The sequence below is a fragment of the Hyaena hyaena genome, unplaced genomic scaffold (assembly GCF_003009895.1).
Source record: "Hyaena hyaena isolate Hyena2069 unplaced genomic scaffold, ASM300989v1 scaffold_219, whole genome shotgun sequence".
In the NCBI taxonomy this organism is placed as follows: Eukaryota; Metazoa; Chordata; class Mammalia; order Carnivora; family Hyaenidae; genus Hyaena; species Hyaena hyaena.
The window spans coordinates 1,250,464-1,276,442 of record NW_024080850.1 but is presented as its reverse complement, the minus strand read 5'-3'; the positions used below and the strand labels follow the sequence as shown (position 1 = coordinate 1,276,442).

At 43.5% G+C, this 25,979-nt stretch overlaps 1 protein-coding gene across 2 annotated transcripts; it reads right to left on the bottom strand.

The window, feature by feature from the left end:
• Positions 1-139: 139 nt before the first annotated feature.
• On the bottom strand, positions 140-20,465 carry LOC120238871 (zinc finger protein 501-like). Of its 2 annotated transcripts, none has more exons than XM_039242936.1 (2): positions 20,092-20,465; positions 140-1,668 (listed from the first exon to the last, which is right to left on the bottom strand). In XM_039242936.1, the coding sequence occupies exons 1-2, from the start codon at positions 20,123-20,125 to the stop codon at positions 380-382; spliced, it is 1,323 nt and encodes a 440-aa protein (XP_039098867.1). In that variant the 5' UTR covers positions 20,126-20,465; the 3' UTR covers positions 140-379. The 2 variants fall into 2 exon arrangements, with proteins under 2 accessions (XP_039098867.1, XP_039098868.1); XM_039242937.1 differs by lacking the exon at positions 20,092-20,465 and adding an exon at positions 2,106-2,999.
• Between the last annotated feature and the right edge of the window lie 5,514 nt (positions 20,466-25,979).

The following is a 25,979-nucleotide window of genomic DNA, read 5'->3' as shown; positions in this document are numbered from 1 at the left end:
TTGCTGGGATGAGCAATGGGTGTCTTATGTAAGTGATGAATCACTGGGTTCTACTCCTGAAACCAATACTACCCTGTATATTAACTAACTTGAATTTAAATTAATTAATTAATTAAAAATAAATAAAAATAATCGTGTGTGTGTGTGTGTAATCATTCAAGTTGAGGAATGCCTGTGTTTATACTGAAATATTTCCCACATTAAAAACATTTGCTGAATTTCTCTCCATTCAGAATTTCTTTGTGACTGGCACATAATAAAGGTTTCTTTCTCTTATGAATCCTTTGATGTTGAGCAAGATATGCATTTACAGTGAAGGCCTTTCCACATTCCTTACATTGGTAGGGTTTTTCCCCAGTATGCATCTTCTGGTGCTGAGTCAGATATGCACTCTGACCAAAGGTTTTCCCACACTCAATACACTTGTAGGGTTCAGTATGATTCTTTGATGTTGATTAAGGTGTGTACTTCTGCTGAAAGATTTGTCACATTTTTTGCATTTATAAGGTTTCTCTCCAGTATGAATTCTCTGGTGTTGAGTAAGATGTGTGTTCCACTGGAAAGCTTTCCCACATTCACTACATTGAAAGGGTTTTTCTCCAGTATGGATCCTCTTATGCTGAATAAGGGATGACCTATGACTATAGGCTTTGCCACAGTGGGTACATTCATAGGGTTTCTCTCCAGCATGTGTTCTCAGATGTAAAGTAAGCTGAATGTTCTGGGTAAAGGCTTTCCCACATTCTTTACATTCAAAGGGTTTTCCTCCAGTGTGAATCCTCCTGTGTTGCATTAGGGATGAGCTATGACTATAGGTTTTACCACATTCTGTACATTCATAAGGTTTCTCTCCAGAATGAGTTCTTAGATGCAGAGTAAGCTGAATGCTCTGAATAAAGGCTTTGCCACACTGATTACATTCATAGGGTTTCTCCCCAGTATGAATCCCCTGATGTTGTGTGAGGCATGTACTTTGGCTGAAAGCCTTTCTACATTCACTACACTCGCAGCGTTTTTCTCCAGTATGAGTTCTCTGATGTAGAATAAGGGATGAGTCCCCGCTGAATGACTTCCCACATACATTACACTCATATGGTCGCTCTCCTGTGTGACATCTTTCATGTTGTATAAGGTGTGTCCCCCTGCTAAAAGATTTACCACAATTTCTGCATTTGAAGGGCTTTTCTCTACCACCAAATTTCTGGTATCTAATAAAGTATGGGTTAATTCCAGTATGACCCTGGCGTTGAGCGAGACCCAAACCACAGCTAATGTATTTCCCACATTGATCGTGTTTGTATGGCTTTTCCCTTGTGTAGATTCTCTGATGATTACTTAGATCCAGGTTATGTGAAAAGCTACTGCCATAACTGTCATCTTTACACATTGTCTTCCCTGAAGGAATTGTGGTTTGACTAACAAAGTTCGATTGCTGCCTAAATTCAAATCCATTACCTTCACAAATCTTCTCCTGCGTCAGGATTTTCTTATGAGTAAATGCCATCTGCCCTGGATGGCTCTCTAAACAGCCATGTGATCCTGGGACTTCCCTGGTGGAGTAACAGATTCCATTTCTTTTACTTCTATTGATTATCATGCCCTGGGAAAACTCTTCAGAAGTTACTTGCTTCAGATTTGACTCTGCAGTTCTAGATCTGGTCTTTTGGTCTGAAAGCAATAAAAAAAAATAAAAATAAAAATAAAAAAGGATACTTGACTATTTAGAGAGACAAAAAGTGTGAGCTAGTCAAAGCTACATATGTTACTATTATTTTATTCTTTGATTCACCAAACAGAGGTATGGTGCTTTGATTGATTTCAATGGTATGTGAACCAAGAGCCACTGTGCACAGGAGCAAGGAAGACGTGAACAGGGACACTCACTTGGTTACGGGGTGCTGGTAAGTGACATGAATGAGGACTGCTGTTCTCAAATGACTGAAGGGTGAAAACTGGGACTGAGAATGGACAAAGGGGCAGTAATTAGGGGAATAATTGGAATAAGGACCAGCAGAAGAAAAGTAGATTAGGGTATAACCTGAAGTCACTGTATGCCTGGGTCATTATGAAATGTCACCACTAATCTCTCAGCCTCTTCTCCTTACTTGTCCATCTTGTAAGCTGTCACAGTTAACTTCCCTGAAACACCAAGTCACCAGGGCTGTAAGGATGGTCCTCTTGCACCCGTTCTCCTGCTGCTATCAGAGGCAAACCATGACCAATGTTGAATTGACCGAGGGGGTCGCAGAGAAAGCAAGTTATGGGCAAAAAGGACCCGTGCAGAGTCCAACAGAGGTGAAGGGGTGTGAGAAGAGAGGAGCGGGGTGAAGTGGAGAGTGATTATTGAAAGTCTTGCGGAAAATGAATGCAGCAGGAAACAGAAAACCACGATGTGCATTCTGGCAGGTGGTGAACATTCCTAGTAGACTTACCTAACATAGTAGATTAAGAGGCAAGTGATGGTGACCAAACAGATGACAGGAAAGAGAGGGGAATGAAAGCAGCATCACTGCCCACTGATGGGCTTCTCCCAAGGGCAGAATGCCTGGTGGCACAGGGGAGGGGGCATACCCAAGAGCAGGGAAGAAGAAAGCCAGTGCAGTGGGGGAGGGGCCCAGGCGGACAGGAAACCCCCTGAAGGGGCAGGGCTCATGCAGGAGAGGATCCGGAGGGGCAGGAGGCAGCTTCTGCGTAGGGACTGTTCTCGAGGCAGGTCTGATTTCCCCTGGGGATTTCTCCTGTGTCCTGTGCTTCTAGAAACTTCCAGCCTCCTTCCCATCTCTTCACCTGGGGAGGGGTCCCTAGGGATGCCTCTCCACAGCTTCCATGGCAAAAATCCGCCTTGCTCCAACTGGTACATCACATCAGGCTTGAAATCCTGGCACCCTGCTTGGGGAAGATAAGACGCACAGGTGTTGGGGCCAGTGACAAGTGTGCGCCCAGGGCCCTGCCTCTTTTTCCCTGTCCTTAAGACCTTTGCAGCATGAAAGATAGGTGATGCCAGGGTGTGGGCGGGGGCAGCCTCAGCACCCTGCTCCTCTACCATGCAGAGGATACGCAGCAGGAAAGCCCTGGGTCTGTGTCCTCTGAACATCAAAATATGGCTCCATGGGTCAAAGGCCTTAGGTTTGGATAGAGAAGAGACAGCAGACTCCTCATTCACCAACTGATATTGGCAGAGTGGGTGCATACAGGCCCTCAAGGATTGCTAGTGGACTGTGCCTCTGAGAGCCCAAAACCCCTTTCTAGTCTTTGTTGCGTCTTTTAAAATCATGCATATTGTCATCATAATCTATTACATCTGTGTTTATTTAATATAAAAAAATCACTTATTTAAATTACTTGATATCTCTCCTCTTCCCATCAACTAAGGAGACAATATGAGCAGATGGCAACTGCGTCCCCTGGCCCTCCCAAGGTGCTGCCCGGTGCTCCCCCCCCCCCCAACCCCTGGCCAGTGTAGATGGTGGGTCCAGGGCCACTCTTAACCAGGGAAGCCAGGCTCCTATAGTTCTCCAGCATGACCTCTCGGTACAGTGCCCTCTGAGCGGTGCCCAGGTGCTCCCATTCCTTCTGGGTGAACTCTATAGTCACGTCCTGGAATGTCACTGGGTCCTGAGCATTACACATGGAAGTGTTAGGCAGTGAGAAGGCCATGCTCAGCATATCACAGAGTGCAGCACCCGCAGACAGAGGAAGATAGACACAGAAACCACTGGCTTCTCTTGTGCTGAGCACCAGACATTTAGGGAGTCTGGTTCAAGAACGACAAGACACCAACACTGAGTCTACTACTATGATATTCTCCTGGAAGTTCTAGTCTGTGCAGTGAGAAATTCCAGCAGAGTAATGGCAGCTGGACAGTTGTGAGAATCGCTGGGATTTGAGGTCGAGGGCAAAAACAGCAAATTGTAGATGAATCTGTGGAATATGCATTTATTCAGTGTTTCAGACTGAACTGCGCCCCTTCCCCCTAAGTCATATGTTGAAGTCTCAACCCACAATGTGACTGTATTGTAGATGGGGCCTTTAAGGAGACAGTTTAGGTTAAAGGAGGTCATGAGGCTGGGGCCCTAAACCGATGGGTCCTTGTAAGAAGAGGAAGGGACACTGGGAGTATAGGGACACAGAGGAAGAGCCATGTGGGGGCACAGGAAGAAGGGGGCCATCTACAAGCCAGGAAGAGAGCTTTCACCCTAAACTAACCCTGACGGCACCTTGATCTTGGACCTCCAGCCTCCAGAACTGCGAGAAAATGAATTTCTGCTGCTTAAGCTGCACACTTGGTGGTATTTTGTTATGGCAGCCCTGGCAGATTAACAGAGTTGAAACATGTGCATCGAGCAGTCTACTGTTTAGGGACATATGTGGTAAGACAATAAAGAAGAGGAAGAAAAAGATTCCTACAAATTCCAGGGTAGAAATTATATTTGAAGGAGGATGGAGAAGGATGCTGTTTTTGAGATGAAGCAATAAACAAAGAGGAAGTAGGTCTATGAAATTATTTGGAACAGGACGAGAGGTACCAAAGAAAAGCTAGTCAGGGCACAGCAAACGAGAGGGAACTTTGTGCTGTGATGTGCAGAACGATGCCAGGGGACAGCTTGTCTGTGGCTCTGCACCTCAACTGTGTGTGTCTTCCTTCTTACTCTTCCACCTGCATGCAGCACCCTCCCCTGGCCCCTCCTGCTCAGACCCCTGGGTCCTCCCCATCTCTCTCCTCCTTGAATAACTGGAGTCCACAGTCCTCTGTCTCGCACCCACCTACATCCCTTTCTTCCCCTCCTTAGGGTCTCCCTGTGCTCATCCACTCCTGGGGCTTCAGGACCACTTCCTCCCCCCAACTCTCAGTGTGGGCTTTCAGGTCTCAATACTTGAGTTGTCCGAACAGAGTTAGAGGAGAAGAAGAAGTGAAGGGCAATGCTGGGCTAAACAGTGTCATTGCCATCACTGGAGGACATGCCCTACCCCACAGAGGTAGAGACCCCATGGGCAGAAATTCCCCAGGTTAACAGTATACTCATCACCAGAGCTGGAGACCCCATGGGTGGTGGGGACTCTCTTCTCCATGAGACAAAGGCTCTACAGGTGGTGGTGCCCACCTCACCATGAACAGAGCCTCCTTGCCAAAGCAGGTCCACTGATGCTGCCCATGGCCCAGGGCAGCAGAAGCCAGGGGGCCAGACCAGGTGTGAGGGCCAAGCCACATCATCGCAGGGCATCCTCACCAAAGCCATGAGAGGACAAAGCCTGAGAGATCTGACCAGGGTAGCAGCTAGCTCAGCGCCCCAATCACTGTAGTAGACACGCACATAATCCCAAAATGCAAGAGGGCGAAGGGACAAAGAGCTCGTTCGCTAGCTGAGAACATGTCCCCCCAGGACAGACAATGGCTGAGTAAATACCACGTTCTCCTTCATCTGGTTTAGTTCATCCAACAAGTACAAGCTGAAATGTAATCCCAGTAATGAGAAATGAACTCAGAAATAAATACTTAAGACTTTAAAATTTTGCAGATAATCAACTTAAGAATTTTTTAAAATTTATTTATTTTGAGAGAGAGAGAAAGGGTGTGCACGTGGGAGGGGCAGAGGGTGAGAATCCCAAGTAGACTCTATGATGTTAGCAGAGAGCCCAACGTGGGGCTTGATCTCACAGACCTTGAGATCATGACCTGGGTCAAATCAAGAGTTGAATGCTTAATCGACTGAGTCATCCAGGTACCCCTCAATTTGAGAATTTTTAAAAGATATTTTTAATTTGTAATAAAACTTTGCAACCTGATTTTTCAAAAGTAAAAAGCTACAAGTGCCTATTAATAAAGTTCTAAATTATTTTAGTTAATAGGAATGAGTTAAGAAAGGATGAGTATGCAACATTAAGTGTGATAAAAAACACCTGTTCTTCAAACGAAATCCTTACCCATGTAGGCAGGAGGCTTTGAAAGTTAATAAATCCATTTAAAGTTTTAAATGGAGACACACACACTTGGTTTGGCTGTCAATTGATTCTTTGCTTCTGGTTGAATATGTAAGATAAATATGATGAGAAATTGCAGGTGTGTTCAAGGAGAGGCTTAATTTATCCAGATCTTATTGAGTAAGAGCTTCTCTATCATCTAGGTTTTATGTTCATGATAATTCCTTTCAGAAGTTCAGTATCTGAAATAGAAAGGCACTTTTAAAAGTAGAGGTTACTCCCTTAACCATATACTTGAAGAATAAAGTCTTCAGGAAAGATCACAGAAGGAGACTGACATTGTATATTTGTGTGTTGATTTTTCCTTAAGAAAAAAATGGAATGAAAGAACAGAAACTTTCAGTAATTGGGTAATATAATGAAAAATATTTTGTTGAACATGTATTTTCCCAAACACTTGACTATAGGCTCATCTGGAGAATATTAATAATGGCTACCAAGAATAAAACCTATTGAATGTGGAAAAAAAAAAGATTCAAATGGAAATAACCCAAGATTGTTGTTGTTGTTGTTGTTAATTTTTTGCTTTTTAATAAAAAAAGCCATACAAGTGAAACTTGCCCAATTAGGCATTAGTCCAAAACCATGATTATTAAAAGAATATTATACTCATGAAACCAGGCAGTCCAGTTGGCCTGGAAATGGGTGCTGATTCAGACACACACACACGGCCTTTTTAGGAGGCAAGAAGAGATGGATCATTAAAAAATGATACTAGTTAACTGGCTAATCACTTGGAAAAAATAAGATACCCACCCCACACCGTTCTTAAGGACTAAATATATTAGTTTTTAAAGCTGTAACAGTCAAAATCATTATAAGGAATGACAGCCTTTTGAAACAGTCAAAATCATTATAAGGAATGACAGCTTTTTGAAACAGTCAAAATCATTATAAGGAATGACAGCCTTTTGAAAAGAATAACCTTGGGGAAGGCTGACACTAAGGCCAGGATCCATTCTAAAACCATAGGCACACTTGAAAATAAAGAAATATGAATTTTCTGTACAACCTAAAAATTTTTTAATTTTCCCAGGTAACTGGGAAAAGAAATTTGCAATATATATTATTTTCAAAGGATTGATAATCTTCTACATAAAAAGTTCTTAGAAATCAATAAGAATAAAACAAATAAGAGAAAATGGACATAAGATATGAGTAAATGATTCACAGAAGAAATTCAAATGGCTAAAAAATATATGAAAAGAGGGGCGCCTGGGTGGCTTAGTCGGTTAATCGTCGGACTTTCACTTAGGTCATGATCTTGTGGTTCGTGGGTTCGAGCCCCGCGTCGGGCTCTGTACTGACTGCCAGCTCAGAGCCTGGAGCCTATTTCAGTCTGTGACTCCCTCTCTCTCTGACCCTCTCCTGCTCACATTGTCTCTCTCTCTCTCTCTCCTAGAAATAAATTTAAAAAAACATTAAAAAAATATACGAAAAGAAGTTCAGCCACTCTAATGAAAACTCGAAATGGAACTTAAAGGAGTGACTTTTTTCGACATGTTAAATTGGCAAAGATTAAAAAGTTTGTTAGCTGAGACACAAGAAGATTGATTACTAAAATGGCATATATTCTTTGTAAATTTATGATACAATTAACCAAAATGAAAATTTTTACTTTGCAAAAAAAAAAGACACAAAAATTCACCTGGGAGAAAAATCAGGCAAAAAGAACTTTACAAAGCTAAAATTATTAAATTGTCTTTGCTTCAGTTCAAAAACTTTGCTTTGATTTAAAAGTAAACATATAATGGATAGAATAGATAACCCCTAAACCTGGTTCTTGTATATTTACTAATTTAGTATCATAAAGATGATATTACAAATATTTGGAGGGTAAATTATTCAATAAATAGTGCTAAAATCACTTGTTGTATGCAACAAATTGTATAGCCTAGATGAACTGAACAAATTTCTAGAGACACACAAACTACCCAAACTGATTCGAGAAAAAATAGAGAATCTGAGTAACAGGTAAGGAGATTGCATCAGTAATCAAAACCCTCCCAACAAAGCAAAGCCCAGGATCAGATGGTCTCACTGGTGAATTCTACCAAACACTTGAAGAATTAACACCAGTCCTTCTCAACCTCTTCCAAAATCTGAATAGAAGCCAACACTTCCTAACTCAATTTGTGAGGCTAGATTTACCCTGATACTGAACCAGACAAATAAACTATAAGAAAAGAAAACTAGGGGCGTCTGATGGCTCAGTCGGTTGAGCGTCCGACTTTGGCTCAGGTCATGATCTCACAGTTTGTGGGTTTGAGCCTCACGTCGGGCTCTGTGCTGACAGCTAGCTAGGAGCCTGGAGCCTGTTTCGGATTCTGTGTCTCCCTCTCTCTCTGACCCTCCCCTGCTCACGCTGTCTCTCTCTCTTTCTCTCTCAGAAATAAAACATTAAAAAATGTTTTTCAGAAGAAAAAATAAAGGCAAATCTTTGTGACTTTGGATTTGACAATGGTTTCTTGAATGTAACATCAGAAGCATAGGAAATAAAATAAAAAAATGAATAAGCTGGACTTCACCAAAATTTAAAAGTCTTGTGCATTAAAGGATGCTATCAGGAGAGCAAAAAGACAATCCACAGAATGGGAGAAAATATTTGCAATCATATATCTAATAAGTACTTAATATCCACAATATATTTTTTAAGGTTACTTTGAGAGAGCAAGTGCACGTGTGTATGTGCATGAGTGGGAGTGGGGGGCAGAGAGAAAGGGAGAGAGAATCCCAAGCAGGCTCCACACTGCCAGAGCAGAGCCTGACGCAGAGCTCGAATTCACAAACCATGAGATCATGACCTGAACCAAAATCAAGAGTTGGATGCTTACCTGACTGAGCCACCCAGGCATCCCAATATCCACAATATATAAAGACATGTACAACTCAACAACCACCAAAAAGAACCCAATGTAAAAATAGACAAAAGACTGAATAGACACTTCTCCAAAGAATATATATATAAGGAATGTTTGTATATATATTATAAATGGTTATAATAAAAGCAATGGAAAATAACAAGTATTGGTGAGACATGGAGAAACTGGCACATTTGTGCATTACTGATGGGAATGTAAAATGGTGCAGCTGCTGTGGAAAATAGCTTGGTGGTTCCTTAAAAAGATAATACAGTACTACCATGTAACCCAGCAATTCCATTCTTAGGTATATGCCTCAAAGAATGGAAAACAGGGATTCAAACAGATACTTATACATGTTCATAACACCATTATTCATAATAACAAACAAGTGGAAACCACCCAAGTGTCCATTAACAGATGAATGGATAAACAAATGGGGTATATGCGTACAATGAAATACTATTCCACCATAAAAAAGAGTTTAGTTCTGATATGATATAATGTATATTATATGTTAATAGTGAGGAGTTATTTCTTAGTTTATATAGAGTTTCTGCTTGGCTTGATGATAACCGGGTGGTTATAACCAGTGATGACTGTACAATACTGTGTAATTAATTCACACTGGATTGTACATGAAAAATGGTTAAAATGACAAATTTTATGTTATACATATTTTATAGTAGAAAAAAGTAGTGATTGGGGCACCTGGGTGGTTCAATCAGTTGAACGTCTGACTTCGGCTCAGGTCATGATCTCACAGCTTGTGAGTTCGAGCCCCGCATCAGGGTCTGTGCTGACAGCTCAGAGCCTGGAGCCTGCTTCACACTCTGTGTCTCCTTCTCTCTCTGCCCCTCCCCTGTTCGTACTCTGTGCGTCTCTCTCTCGACAATAAATAAACAATAAAAATTAAAAAAAAAACAAAACAGAAAAGCAGTGATAACCTGCGTGTGTAGCATTCTATCACTTGGGTGAAAAAGAAATGGACAAAGGCTATAAATTCACATGGTTACATATGTATAAATTATCTTTACAAGAATACATGAAGTTGTCTGGATAGGAAAATTGTGTGGCTGGGGGTAGAAGTAGGAGACTTGCATTTCTCTGTTCATCCTTTTGTATGTCTGAATTCTCAACTATATGTATGTATTACTTATTCAAAAATTTAATTATTTAAAAATTCATAGGATTAGGTTTTGTTTTTACTAGCTACTTTAATTAATTATAAAATTTTGTTTAAATCCAAGTTAGTAAACATATAATAATGATTTCAGAAATAGAATTTAGTGATTCATCACTCACATATAACACCCAGTGCTCATCCCAATAAGTGCCCTCCTTAATGCTCATCACCCATTTATCCCATGCCCCCGCCCACTAACCTTCTAGCAACCCTCAGTTTGTTCTCTGTATTTAAGACTCTCTTATGGTTTGCCTCTCTCTTTTTATCTTATTTTTCCTTCCCTTCCCCTATGTTCATTTGTTTTGTTTCTTAAATTCCACATGAGTGAAATCATATGATATTTATCTTTCTCTCCTGACTTATTTCACTTAGCATAATATACTAGTTCCATCCATATTGTTGCAAATGGCAAGATTTCATTCTTTTTGATTGCTGAGTAATATTCTTTTGTATATATGTACCACATCTTCTTTATCCATTCGTCAGTTGATGGACATTTGGACTCTTTCCATACTTTGGTTATTGTTGACAGTGCTGCCATAAACATTGGTGTGCATGTACCCCTTTGAAAACAGCACTCCTATATCCTTTGGATACATATCTAGTAGTGCAATTGCTGCGTCGTAGGATAGTTCTTTTTTTAATTTTAATGTTTTATTTATTTCTGAGAGAGAGAGAGAGAGAGAGAGAGAGACAGCGTGAGCAGCGGAGGGTCAGAGAGAGAGGGAGACACAGAATCTGAAGCAGGCTCCAGGCTCTGAGCTGGCTCTCAGCACAGAGCCGGATGCGGGGCTCAAACCCACAAACCATGAGACCATGACTTGAGGCGAAGTTGGACGCATAACCGACTGAGCCACCCAGGTGCCCTGGGTAGTTCTATTTTTAATTTTTTGAGGAACCTCTATACTGTTTTCCAGAGTGGCTGCACCAGTTTGCATTCCCATCAGCAGTGCAAAAGTATTCCCCTTTCCCTACATCCTCGCTAAAGTAGCTTTTAAACATTATGACCCCAATAAATATACAAGCAAAGGTCAGAGAAGTCAGTTCATGAAAGAATAAACACCCTCCTTGACCCCCACTTGCACAGAAAGCAAAGTCCTCACCTGTGCCTTGGCTATGTCCTCTTCACCAGAAAGAGCTGCAGAGAGAGAGAGAGAGAGAGAGAGAGAGAGAGAGAGAGAGAGAGAGGACACCTGAGTGCCTGCTCCTCTGGGGCTCAGAACTGTCCAGAGAGGACTGCTCACCTCTCCCCCAGCACCCCAACAGGGGCGCAAAGGACACGACCACTTGTGCACCTGTGACTTTGTACTGTGAAGAAACAGCAACTTTCTTAGGTTTCTTGCCTTTTCTAACCTCTATGAGGCATTTATAGTGTAGACCACGTCTCTCCTTGGACCCACTCCTCCCATAAAGAAAATTCAAGGTCCAAATGGTTTTCAATGGCGAAAGAATGCTATCAAACACTTAAGGGCAAAATACATACACTCTGTCAGAAAATCAAAAAGAAGGGAATGCTTCCTAACTCATTTTATGAGGCCAACACAACCTTGATACCTAAACTTGACAACTCATTACAAGACAATTAGAGACCAATATCAGGACCATAGATATTGCTAGAAATTTTCACCACATATTAGCAAATCAAACGTTATGTGTGTATATATATGTATAAGGGTGTATGTATGTGTACATCTCTCAGTGGAGTTTACCCCAGAAATAAGTTGTTGGTTTAGCATTAGAAAATTTATGTAATTAATCACATTAAGATAGTATTAAGGGAATGAAGGAGAAAAATTATACTATCAGATATAGAAAATCATTAGAGAAAATTCAACACTAGTTAATGATGAAAATACTCAGCAAACCAGTGATGAACTTACTCAGTTGATAAAGAGCATCTACAAAAAAGCACCTACAACTCACATCGTAATAAATAATAGCATAATCAATGTTTTTACCCTGATATTGGGAATTAGGGAAGGACGTCTCTTCTTACCATTTCTATTTTATGTTGTACTTGAGGTGAAATAAAACAGGAAAATATAAATAAAAAGCATAAATACTAGAAGGGAAGAAGTAAAACTGTATATGCAGACAATGTGATTTTCTCCAAAGAAAAGCCTAAGGAATCCACAATACAACTTTAAAACTGAATAAATAAACAAAGCAAGGTCATAGGATGTGACAGTCTTCTTATTTCTTACTAACCTTAATACTCCAATCCCAAGTTATACTTAAAATTCTTTATACTATACTTTCCCTGTTCATATTACTGTTTTTTTTTTAACACATCTAAAATATTTATTGTTCTTTTCCAGAAGAAAGCAAAACATTTTTTAACACATCTAAAATATTTATTGTTCTTTTAGAGAAGAAAGCAAAACAAACATTTACAAAAACAAAAACCTCTTTGAAACTTCTGTTGCTGTAAGTGTGCCTGCATCTTACCTCAGGCACACGCAAACTGATTGGAAGCAGAAAATGGTGTCCCAGAGTAGTAATTTTTTTTTTTTTATCTCCTTCTTCCTTTTCAGCCCATATTGTGCCTCTGCCTTTACAAAACCCTCCTATCGGGTGTCAGCCCGTTCTGGCTCCACCACCTGGCTCCAGAAGTATGCTGCTGAGTCTCCAAGCCCTGATCCAAGAGTCTTCATCTCAACTCCTTGTTCTTCTAGATGATTTTGTTGCCACTTATGCCAGTTCTTTTGGCAGTTGCACGGGCTTAAGGTAGGCGACGTTGCTGTGACGAATGTCATTCAAGAGCTGATCTCTGGGAATGATTTCCACCAGCGGGGGTGGCCTATTTCTCGGCACTGGTTTCAGCATTCTGATGACGTCTTATAAAAGTTGATAAATTGGACTTGGCCAAAATTTAAAAATGTCTGCTCTATAAAAGACATCCTTAAGAAAATAAAAAGGCAAGCATGTAGGAAAGGGTTAACTCTACGGGCCTGGTTTGCTCACCCTCTGCATATTCCCATGAAAGGCATGTTTTCAGAACTGGCCCTTGGACAGCTCCTGGGCACTGAGCTCCTAAAATGGTCTGTTGGATAAGAAGAGTTTTTGCAAGCCTGAGGCCTAGAGCCACCCTGTGCCGGATTGTCTAGATAGCTTACACTAACAGTGTGATTCACGGTGGATAGCTACTTCCCATCTGGGGGGCTGGAGCTTTAGTGACAGGTCAGTTATGCAGTATGCCTACATGGCTGGCCTCTAATAAAAACACTGGACACCTAGACTTGGCTAAGCTTCCGTGGTTGGTGACACTTCACACATGCTGTTGTACTTCACTGCTGGGGGAACTAGGTACATCCCTTGCCACTCCACTGGCAGCAGAAACATGGAAGGTTGTGTGTGGTTTCTTTCAGACTCTGCCCCCTACACCTTTTCCTTGTGCTGATTTTACTCTGTATTCTTTTGGTGTAATAGGCACTAAGCAGGAGACAATAACTTCTGAGTCCTATTAAAGCCCTTCTAGTGAAACATCAAGCCTGAGGGTGGCCCTGGGGACCCTGGAGGCAGCAAGCCACAGATTGCAAGGAAATATTCACTAATTATGTGGTATTGCAGACATAATACATATAAACATACAAATATAACACATACAGAACACATACCTATATGCATATAACACATACATGGTAAAGATCTTATATCTAGAATAAAGAGAGAGTCTTATAGATCAAAACAAGAGATCAACCAACCTAATAAAAAATGGGCAAGGGGCTTAGACCTTCATAAAATGAGATATAAAAATGATAATATGAGCATATGAAAATACACTCACCATCATTAGGCATCAGGAAAATCCAAATGAAAAACACAGTGAGGCAGCACCGTATGCTACCAGAAGAGTCAAGATGTAAAGGACTGACAATACCAAGTGTTGACAAAGATCTGGAGCAAACATAACTCTTGCACATTGTTAATGGGAATGTAAGATGGATCAGCCACTTTGGAAGCTTCAGAGTTTTTTTACACAGATAAACATATAACTATCCTATGAGCCAGTGGCTATTCCATTATTAAGTGTTTACCCAAGAGAAATAAGAGTATGTGTCCACAGAAAGGCTTGTACACAAATGACTACAGCAGCTTGACTCATAAAAGCTAAAAACTAGTGCTCATTGATAGGTAAGTGAATTGTGGTATGTTCATACAAGGAATAACACACAGCAATAAAAATGAATGAACTGCTAATACACACATGATATGGATGAATCTGAGAGACAGTTAGTTGAATGAAAATTTAAAAAAGAGCCAGATGAAAAATGGTACATAAACTATGGTTAAATGGGGCACCTGGGTGGCTTAGTCGGTTAAGCGTCCGACTTTCACTTAGGTGTCGATCTCGCGGTTCGTGGGCTCGAGCCCCGCGTCGGGCTCTGTGCTGACTGCCGGTTCGGAGCCTGGAGCCTGTTTCAGTCTGTGACACCCTCTCTCTCTGACCCTCCCCTGCTCACGCTGTCTCTCTCTCTCTCCTAGAAATAAATAAAACATTAAAAAAATTAAAAAAAAAACAAACTATGGTTAAATGAAGTCCTTCCTTTCTTCCCTTCTTCCTTTCCTTCCTTCCTTTCTTTCTTCCCTTCCTTTTCTCTCTCTTTCTCACTTTATTCCCTTCCTTCCTTCCTTTTAATTGAAGTATAGTTGACACATGATCCATGAAGTTCTAAAGCAACATCTATGATGACAGAAGTCAGCCTGGGGGTTGCCTGAGGTGAGAAACAGTAGGAATCGACTACAGAGGCATAATGGAACTCCCTGGGGTGTTAAAATGTTCCTTGTCTGAACTGGGGTGGTAGGTGCACACATTTATATGCCAAATCCCATCACACCCCATTTTATTGCATCTAAATTTTATGGCAATAGGTAGATTAAGAGGAAACTAGCTCCTCTCGGTCTCCTGCACCTGTTCTTCTCATCCTGTCCCCCCGCCGCCCTCACACTGTCCCCTGAAAGAACATCATCAGAGCCCATAGCCTCACTTTCCCTGGTATGAGGGCAATCACCAAATCCTCTCTCCACCTAGTTGCCTCCCTGGTGCCCTGAATCTGCAGAGGCCTGGGTTTCTCTCTCTGGATGTTGCCAGCTTATGACTCATTATATTTCACCCACATCATCCACTCACTGGGTGTCCCCATCTCAGGACATGGCACCTCGATCTGTCAAGCTGCTCAGGCTGGAAATGGGAGGTTCCAAGGCTGGGCTTTCGGCCTCACGTCCGTACTCTGATATCAAGCCCTGCAGTCTCATCAACCCAAATCCCTCTTCCCTGTTACCTCCCCCACTGCCAGAGTTCAAATTTGAGTCTCCTTTTAACTGAACTACTCCAGTGACCTCCTTCCTGGCCCTCCTGCCACTAACACTGACCTGCAGCTCTGGTGGACAGTCTAACAGCAATCTCATGAGACCTAAGCCAGAGCTGCTCGTGAATCCTGACCCACAAAAGCAGTGCGGGATGACAGATGTTTGTTGTTGCTTTAAGTTCCTAAATCTTGGGGCAATTTATTATGCAGGGATATATAATTAACACAAACAGTGAAGAGAGAAGGGGATGAATGAAGTAAGGAGATAAGGATTGTGGGCAAGGGGCTAGAGTTTTAGAGATGAGGTGCAGAAAAGTGTTCCTTTTTTTTTTTTTTTTTTTACTTATTTATTTGAGAGAGAGAGAGAGAGAGAGAGAGAGAGAGAATCCCAAGCAGACTCCACAATGTCACCATGGAGCCCGACAGGGCTCAAACTCACAACCCATAAGATCATGACTTGAGCTGAAATCAAGAGTCCAATGCTTAACTGACGGCGCCCCCAGAAAAGGTTTCCTGATGAGAGGGTACCAAAGCATGAGGAGACAAGCCACGTGGGTATCTGGGAGAAAAGTGTTCCAGCAGAAAGACTATTGTGTAGAAGTGTGCCTATCAAGTTCCAAATACAGCAGAGAGGCCAGGGTGGCCGGAGCAGAGTCAGGGAGCAAGGGACAGAAGATGAGGTTGGAACTCAGAACTGGAGACCAGATGGCACAAGACCTCACAGGCCATGGTGAGGCTCATTCGGGAACAGGATCATCCGGCTACTAGAGGAAAACCAGCAGAAGTAGGGAGACCAGGTAGGGGCTAATCCAACGATCCAGGGAGGGATGGTCCTGAGCAAGGGGGAAGCTGAGAGAGGGCACAGTCTGGATACCTTGTGAAGAAAGAGCCAGCAGCATTTGTAAATGAATCAAATGCAGGGTGTGAGGGAAAAGAAAGGAGAGTGAAGAAGTACTCCAAGATTTCTGGACTGAGCAACTGGAAGAAACAAATGATCATTTGTTAAGATGGAAAAGAGCGGGGGAAGGGGAGGTCTGTGCAGAGAGCAGACCTTTTAGACATGTTAAGTTCCAGGGGTATTAGACATCAAAGGGGAAGCACCAAGTGCGCAGGAGGGTAGTGAGGCCAGAGTTCAGAGCAGAAATCAGCGGGAGATATAAATCTGGGAATCAGCAGCACATGGGTGGCAGTGGAAGTCATAAGACTGGATGACTCCTCCTCAAAGTCAGTGCAGCTACAGAAGAGGGGAGGTTTCTGAAGCTCCAACCTGGAGGCCCTCTGGTCTTGGGGAGAGGTCTCTCATCTCAGGAGGAGTGAGGGACCAGCCCGGAGACTGAGAAGTTCCTGGAGAGGCAAGTGGGAAACCAGGAGGGGTGCTGCCCCACAGCCAAGAGAAGATAGTGATGACAGATCAAACAACATAGAATTCACTGGTGGACTTGACAAAGCTAATTGTGTTACCATTGCAGGGGCATAAGCCTGTAGAGTGGGTTCAAGACAGACCTGGAGGGGAGTAATTAGGTACAGCAAAACTAAACAACTCTTTGGAGGCGTTCTGGTTTAAAGGCAAAAAAAAGAAACGAGTGGTTGGTGGAAAGTGGGACAAGAGGGTTTTATTAACAGGAAGAGGGGTGCCTGGGTGGCTCAGTCGGTTAAGCGTCTGACTTAGGCTCAGCTCATGATCTCATGGTTCATGAGTTTGAGCCCCACATTGGGCTCTCTGCTGTCCGCACAGAGCCTGCTTCAGATCCTCTGTACCACCCCCCTCGGCCCTCCCCTGTTCATGTGTGTGTGCTCTCTCTCTCTCTCAAAAATAAATGAACATTCTTAAAATTTTTTTAATGTTTATTTTTGAGAGAGAGAGAGAGATACAGAGTGTGAGTGGGGCAGGGCAGAGAGAGGGGGAGACACAGAATCCGAAGCAGGGTCCAGGCTCTGAGATGTCAGCACAAAGCCCAACAAGGGGCTCACACTCACAAAAATCAACAAGGGGCTCACACTCACAAAAATGAGATCACGATCTGAGCCGAAGTTGGATGCTTAACAACAGAGCCACCCAGGCACCCCAATAAATAAACATTCCTTAAAAATAGGGAGAAATAATACTCTCAAATTAGTAACTATCAACCTGACATCTGAGATCATTTTAAATTCTTGCTCAGTATTGTTTCTATGTAAACATTTCACTGGGCTTACCAGTTTGAAAGTATTATATAATTACTGAAATTATTAGCATAATATGGCTGGGAAAGCCCACAAGAATGTTTGCCAAAAAGTTAAGAGGAATTCTCTCTGGGACTCGGGGATTAATATAAAAAAATTTTTTTAAATGTTTATTCATTAAAAAAATTTTTTTAATGTTTTATTTATTTCTGAGAGAGAGAGACAGACTGTAAGCAAGGGAGGAGCAGAGAGAGAGGGAGACACAGAATCTGAAGCAGGCTCCAGGCTCTTAGCTGGCTGTCAGCACAGAGCCTGACGCGGGGCTCGAACCCACGAACCGTGAGATCATGACCTGGGCCGAAGTCGATGCTTAACTGACTGAGCCACCCAGGCGCCCCTAATGTTTATTCATTTTTGAGAGAGAGAGACAGAGAGACAGAGAGAAGGTGGGGGAGGAGCAGAGAAAGAGGGAGACACAGAATCCAAAGCAAGCTCTGGGCTCTGACTGTCAGCACAGAGCCTGACGTGGGGCTCGATCCCAAGAACTGTGAGATCGTGACCTGAGCCAAGGTCAGACACTTAACTGACTGAGCCACCCAGGTGCCCTTTGGGGGACTAATACTGATTGCGCTTGTCTGGGTTCTCTAACACTTCTCTACCACCTGGGCATTACTTGTACTAGATGACTCTTTACAATAAAGCAGAGATATTTGCAGCACAGCTCATGAGACCCCCTCATTTATGTAGTTACACAGATGTTGTCACTGTCTTTAGATAATCACAAGCTCTTCCCTCTGCCTGTGGCCTTAGTGTGTGTCAGGCCCAGACCCAAACACTTTTCCCATTGGTTACTCAGCACCATGGCCCTGAGGGCAGGCCCCCAACACAGCGCACCACACAAGTGTTCAGGGAATGGACAGAGGGACAGACAGTGTCCTGTTAACCCAAGTTTTGGACCATTGCTCCAACTACCTGGACACACTTCTGAATCTGAGCTCCTTCCCAGGGCCCCCAAGGCAGGGTTTTTAGGAGCAGGCTTCTCAGGGATGCCCTTCCTGGACCAGGAGAGCTTGTCAGACCCATCAGGGCATGAAAAGGCCACGCGGGTCAGTGTTCCTCAGACTCCCAGGGTCTTCCCAACTTCTGTTCGCACTAACACCTTAATCATTATTTTATTAACATTCCTTAAATTTTTCAAAATTGTGGTAAAGATGACCTGTAACAAAACACTCACCATCTTAACCATTTCTAAGTGTACAGTTCAGACGTGTTAAGTATATTCACATTGTTGAGGAACCAATCTCCAGAACTTTTTCATCTGGCAAAACTGAAACTCTGGACCCATTAAACAACAGTTTCCCATACCTCCTCCCCATCAGCCCCTGACAACCACCGTTGCGCTTTCTATGAACTTGACTTCTCTAGGGACCTTATATAAGTGGAATCATACAGCTTTTGTTATTTTGAGATGGGGTTCATTTCCATTAGCATAGTGCATTCCAGGTTCATCCATGTCATCGCATGCATCAGAACTTCCCTTTTTGAGGCTTACCATATTGCCTTGCATGGATAAACCAGTTTGTTTATTCATTCATTTGTGGATGGACACTTGGGTTGCTTCCCTCTCTTGGCTATTGTGACTAACGCTGCTATAAACATAGTCTGTATCTCTTTCAGATCCTGCTTTCAATTTTTTTTTTTTTTAGATATATACCCAGAGATCATATGGTAGTTCTATTTCCAATTTTTAAAAGAAAAGTTAAAGAATTTTCAACCTGCTTTTCACAGTGGCTGCACCATTTTACATTCTCGCCAGCAGGTCAAAGGTTCCGATTTCTCCACCTCCACACTAGCATGTTATTTTTTATTCTTAAAAATTTTCTTGAGAATAGCCACCCTAATGGGTTTGTGGTTATCTTTAAAAGATTCTGATTGTGAAATACACATAATAGGGTCGTGCAAGAACCTAATATTGGAACGGATAGTTGTAAAGAGAAATTCCACGGATTTTTTTTTTTTTTAAGAGAGACAGAGCCTGAGTGAAGGAGGGGCAGAGAGGCACAGAATCTGAAGCAGGCTCCAGGCTCGAGCTGTCAGCACAGAGCCTGTCGTGGTGCTTGAAGTCACCAACTGAGAGATCATGACTCGAACTGAAGTCAGAGGCTTAACTGACTGAGCCACCCAGGCGCGCCCGTAATTCTTGACACAGGTCATGAAATAAATACTAATTGTGTCCCAGAAACAGCCCCCTGCACTTGTCTTGGTAACCTTTTCTATGATCATCTCTTTCTCCCACCTCCCTACGCTCCCCAGCTAAACACTCTTCTGGCCTTTACCGTAGTATTTTCCTTGCTTAACTTTACAGTTTTATCACATCTTTGCACCCTTAAACAATAGTTTCTATTTTGCCAGTGTGTCAACTTGGTATAAAGTAATAATTTTGTGTTACTCTTTTGCTTAACTTTGGGTAGGTAAGATTCAACAACGTTCATACAGCTCTCGTTTCTGGGTTTTCCGTATAGACTTTCACTGCAGGAAAATTCACCTTCGGTCTCTTCCATTACAAATCCACAGACACAGTGCGACGCTGTACCTGTGTCCTGGGGCTTCCATGCAGGGGTCTCCATGGGGCCCCTCGGCAGCGTTCCCCGGACGCATGGGCAGCTCTGCAACTTCCCGGGCCCCAGGCCAGGCCCAGAGGCGCGGGTCCAGCTCCTGGCGCTCAGGGACAGCAAGCAGTGAAGCCCCGTGGGGTCACACACGCACTCCGGGCTGCACGGTCATGCACGAGGAGCCCCCTGCTCACCTCCCCGGTCGGGGTCAGGCAGGCTCAGCAAGCTCCCCACATTCCAGGCTACGCTCACACCCCATCACCCGCGCCCCACACACTCTTCCCGGGGCTCCGAGTGAGGAGACCAAAGCCGATTTCGGGCTCAGAGGCTCAAAACTAGCGAGTACAGAGAGCGACCTCGCGGACTGGGCTGACCCACCTCCCACAAAAGTGCAGCGACCGCCACAAAGGAGCAGCTCAAACACCACCGCGGGAAAGTGCGCCTGCGCTTACCGGATATGAGCTACAACTCCCGGGAGCTTTTGTGCTGCGCAGACAGACGACTCTATTTCCCAGAAGGCATCGGGGTCCTGGCGATGCTCTGACCTCCAGATTCAGACTTTCTTGTAGCACAGCTTTCTGGGAAGTGTAGTTTCGGTGTCATGCTGGGCCAATGCCTGTGTGTCTAATTGCAGGGGTATCCAGAGGGTGGTGCCCAGGAACGTGGAATTGTTCTGTCAGTTCGTCCACGTCTCCAGGTGGGTTTGAGTGGCTACTGGCCCATATTCATCTTTGCAGGAAAGGTTCATGCACCTCACACTCGGGATACTAGTGGTGGTGGGTGGGCACTGAAGGGTTTTACCAGGCTTTCTGCCCCTGCTGTCCCTAACCAGGGGTCCCAGGGAGGGACGGGGGAAGGAGTAGGGAAATCCTCAGCCCTGCTCTCAGGCCCAGTGGTCCTGATGCTGGTCCACCCTCACGAGCAGGGGAAGGAGTCTGGGTGGTGGCCCACCCTTGATACAGTGCTCTAACAATTTCACCCTCCTCGACTTGAACCCCAGGTTCAGCTTTGGCCACAAACTCTACCCAGCCAGCATCAGCACAGCACAGCTGTGCCCAGGCTTCCCCTGCTGTGGTTGCTGGCCTCCGGAATGACCCCTATAAATCTTGTCTCCTGTTAGTCACATCTTTGTGTAGTACCTCCCACACTGAGTAGGGCTGACTTATGTAACAAAAATAATATTATGGATATACTGGCATATGGATTATGAAGCTAGGTCACGAAAGATATTGATTGAAGCTTCAGCCTTGCTGTCTTGGATCACTTGCTCTGGGGGAAGCCAACACCACATCTTAAGTATACTTGAACAATCTGTGGAGAGTTCCACATGGCAAGAAACTGGCCTCCTGACTATGGCTGGAAGTAATTTGCCACTCACAAAAGGAGTGCTCTTAGAAGTGGACCTTCCAGCCCTTGGTGACATCTTGATTGCAAACCTTTAAATGACCTTGAACCAGAACAACACAGGAATAGCTGGACATGGAGTGCAATAATATAGTTTATTGTTTTAAGTCACTAATTCAGGGGTAATGTGTTGTAAAGCAATAGATAACAAATACAGATAAAAGTAGTACAGTAAAACCTTGGATTACCAGTAACTTGTTCTGCAAGTATTCCCCAAGACTTGCAAACATTTCTAATAAAGTTTAACTTGATAAACAAGTGATGTCTTGCAATACAAATAGTACATGATGCTGAATGTCGCATGATCTCTCTCTCTCTCTGTGAGATTGTGAGTGGTCATCAATGCAATGTCATTTCCATGAAACCCTCAGAAGGAGGCAAAAGCAAGTGTCATTGGGTAGGTTCTTTGTTAAAGTTGCACAAAAGAAAAAGATTTCATTGAGCCAATAGATAGCAGTGATTCCATTAGAGATAATGAACATCATCCTAAAAATTTTTAAAGAATTTTTAAAAATGGAAAGAAAGAAACTCGTCCTATACAATAACCCTCCTCTATCTTATCTCCCTCACACCAACCATGAAGGTTTTCAAAGGTAAGTGCAGGTTAATTTGTTTATTTTTTTATATCTTGTATTTTCTTTATTTCATACTATATTACAGTATTTTTGTCTTATATGAATATTTTTGGGTTGTGGAACAAATCATCTGAGTTTCCATTATTTCTTATGGGGAAATTTGCTTTGATGTACAAGTGCTTTGGATTACAAGCATGTTTCTGAAATGAATTATGCTCGCAAACCAAGGTTTTACTGTATATATAATTAATGCAGATAATTATATCCACTATTTAGAAATAGGATTCTGTGGAAACAAAAACTGGAATGTGGGAGAAGTTTTGGAACCAGCAAAGATCAGAAGCCAGAAGGACTTTGATGTGAGTGGTAATGAAATCATAAATGCCTTTGAAAGATCTGTTAGATGAAGCCTGATGGTCTTTAAGGATACTTCTGATGATGGGGCACCTGGCTGGCCCAGTCAGAAAAGCATGTGACTCTTGATCTTGGGGTTATGAGTTCGAGACCCACATTGGGGGTAGAGATTACTTAAATAAGTAAATTTTTTTTTAAAAAAACCATACTTCAGATGAGAGTTTAAAGGAAATGAAGGAAAATGTTTTTTAGAAGTCAGAAACAGGAATCCATTCTGCATAGTGGCAGAAAGTTTAGCTACACAGTCACCTGCAGTAACATGGAAAGTAGAAAATGTACCTAATAAACTGGGTGATCTACTCTAAAGAAATTTCCAGACAGTGTTGAAGGTGCTTCCTTTGCTTTACTGACCAAGGACAAGTGAAGTTCAGTGAGTGTCAGAAGGAAATCTTTTGTTATTCTCCCTTAAGTCCATCAAGCATCAGGGCCAGGACATGATGGTGAGGGGCAGGCAGGTCTCCAGGCAGTTCCTGCTTTTGTCTTCTTTTCCACAAGTCCTATGGATGTGAACACTTTGGGGTAAGCCCCACATGAGAAAGCTCCTCCCTGGGCTCAGTGATCAGCCTCTACTCCCCTTCTCCCTGGGAGCAACTTGAAAATGAACAAAGAGAGGCGTCTGGGTGGCTCAGTCAGTTAAGTGTCTGACTTTGGCTCAGGTCATAATCTCACAGTTTGTGGGTTCAAGCCCTGTGTCGGGCTCTGTGCTGAGCTCAGAGCCTGGAGCCTGCTTCGGATTCTGTGTCTCCCTCTTTTTATGCCCCTCCCCCACTCGCACTCTGTCTGTATCTCAAAAACAAACAAACAAACAAACAAACATTTAAAAAAAAGAAAACGAACAAAGAAAAAAAGAAAGAGAAAGAAAGGGAGGAAGAGAGGAAAGGAGGAAGGAATGAAGGAAGAGAGAGAAATAAAGAGGGAGAGTGTGGGAGAGAAGGTTGAAGGAAGGAAGGAAAAGAAGGATTGGAGAATAAGCTTTAGTTACCTCAGATATCACAAAAAAAGTGATTAACAGCCAACAATGCCTATTTTTATTTCTCCCTGATCAAAAATATGTCTGCCCATCTGGATAACTGACATATGTCAGAATGCCTCTCCTACCCACACCTGGTGAGGACCCCCTTTCCTGGCTTTGACGGCCAGAATAGACCCCCTGGTCAAGGGCAGCCAGGCCTGGTTCCCAAGCCAACCCCTCCCCCCCCACCATGGGCTAGGAATTCTGATGGGAGTAGCCAGTGTGCCCAGTTGGACTGAAGGTCCTAGAGGACAGCGGGACCAGGAGCCATTACAGTCTCCCGCAAGGAGGGCACATGAAGGAGGAGGACCTATGCAGTCCCAGAGAGAGCGGATCGGCACAGCCCTGATTCCTGCAGGCCCCATTCTCAGCTCCAGCCCCCACGGTACCTTGGCTCTACTTCCTGCCTCTGAATTCTGTGATCCTCTCTTGAACCCCCCACCTGTCTGGAACTAGGCTGAGACTCAAAGAGCTCTGTGGGAGATCATCATTAAGACAGTTAGCAACTATTCCTCCTATCTCCATATAAACAGGCTATATCTCCCTGCAGGACGGCCTTCTGTTGCGGTAAGCAAACCACTCCAAATTCAGTGATGTAAAACAACTACCAGTTTATTGTGTTTGTGGATTCTGTAAGCCAGGACTTAAAATGGGGTATGGGGGCTTATCCCTGCTCCACAATGACTGAGGTCTCAGCCAGGTAGACTGTCATAGTTGGGGATGACTCAAGTGGTTGGGGGTTGGAATTATCTGGAGGCTTTATCGCTTGCATGCCTGCCACTTGGGTGGGAAGATGCAAAGATGGGACTCTGCTGGACTTTCAACTTGAGAACCTAATCACGGTCTCTTCATGGTGGTGTGGACTCCTCCTAGCATGGTGGCCAGGTTCTGGGAAGTGTCCTCAATTACAGCAAGTATCCCAAGAAGCCACACAGACTTTTATGACTCAGTCTTGGGAACCACACAGCATCGCCCACCACATTCTGTTGGTGAAAGCAGTCATAAACCATCCCAGATTCAAAGGGACGGCGCATAGCGTCTACCCTCAATGTGAGGTATGTCAGAGAGTCTGTGGCCATTTTTATTTATTTTCTTTTTATTGTTTTATATGCTTTATTTATTTTTGAGAGAGTACAAGCAGGGAAGGGGCAGGGGCAGAGGATCTGAAGGAGGCTCCTTGCTGACACCAGTGAGCAGGGGAGGGGCAGAGAGAGCGGGAGAGAGAGAATCGCAAACAGGCTCTGCACTGTCAGCGAAGTGCTCATCTTGGGGCTCCATCCCACAGGCCGCGAGATCATGAGCAAACAGAAATCAAGAGTCTGATGCTTAACAGACTGAACCACCCAGGTGCCCCTGTTGTTTCTGGATTAAGGTCCAATCCTGCTCCCTGGTACTGGGTCCCTACAGCTCTGGCTCTTCCCTCTGAGGCATCCTTCCTTTTCCATAGGAAATAGCCTATGTTCACAGCTGGGTCGTTCTCTCAGCCTGCCCATAGAAGTTTGGGGGTCCAGAGGCATCTTCATTTTGTTCCTTCAGTGTCTCTTTAAGTCCAAACTGATATAAGTATTTTAAAAACTTTGTGGGTCTCTTATGTATCCACTAATAAATGCACTTCTTTAGACAAAACCCAAATGCCTAAAAATCTCAATACACTCCTTTTCTACCTGAGTGCCGTATGAAGCTACTGTGGAACACACCTTTGAGAAAATCTTCAAAGACTTTAGTTGCCCTATTGTTTAAAAGGGAGGCTATGCAAAGCACATCCTTAGGAAGGCACAACTGCATTTTTAACCTTGCCTTCATCTCTAGCATGAAACTGTGTTTTTCTGACAGTACCCTGGATTTGATCTGAGGCTCTTTCTTACTTTGGAACCCCGTTTCTGGCTGGGAAAATTTTGGCCTAAGCACTTTACATCTCTTTCCTTAGGAAAACTAAGTAGCTCCTTTAGCACTTCATCTCTCTCCCCTCTCCTTTTATTGTGCACCGATAGAAGAAGCCTCCAAACTTCCTGAAGATTGCCTTAGCCAGATCCAGGGGTTCCTTTGGTATATTTTCCACTTGGCCAAGGTGACAGTTTTGCTACATATTCCACCACCACAGAATAAGGATTCCTTTTCCTCCAGCTTCCAATTACACATTCTTTGCTTTCCTTCAAGTCCTGAGCTGCAGCCTCTTCAAGGTCCATATGCTTCTGCCTACCACTCAGTCCCCAACATGACATGTGGCACTGTCTCATGTGTTAGAGGAACATTCTTGCAGATATCAAATTCTGTTCTGGTTAGTTGTGCTCCGGAACACTCCACCCTCAATTTCTTGGTGTAAAACCGCCACTGAAGGAGACCTATACATTCTGTGGATCAGGAATTTGGATAGGGTATAGCAGGGCTGGCTTGTTTCCAGCCACAACTCCTGGAGTTTCTGACTCCATGGCTGCCGTGACTCGAGCAGGGCAGGGGGAGGGCT

Excerpts from the sequence above, each read along its gene's own strand:
- LOC120238871 (XM_039242936.1), bottom strand. The coding sequence starts at position 20,125 with ATGGAGACCCCTGCATGGAAGCCCCAGGACACAG. Across the intron at positions 1,669-20,091 it reads ATGGAAGCCCCAGGACACAG|ACCAAAAGACCAGATCTAGA; the intron begins GTACAGCGTCGC and ends TATTGCTTTCAG.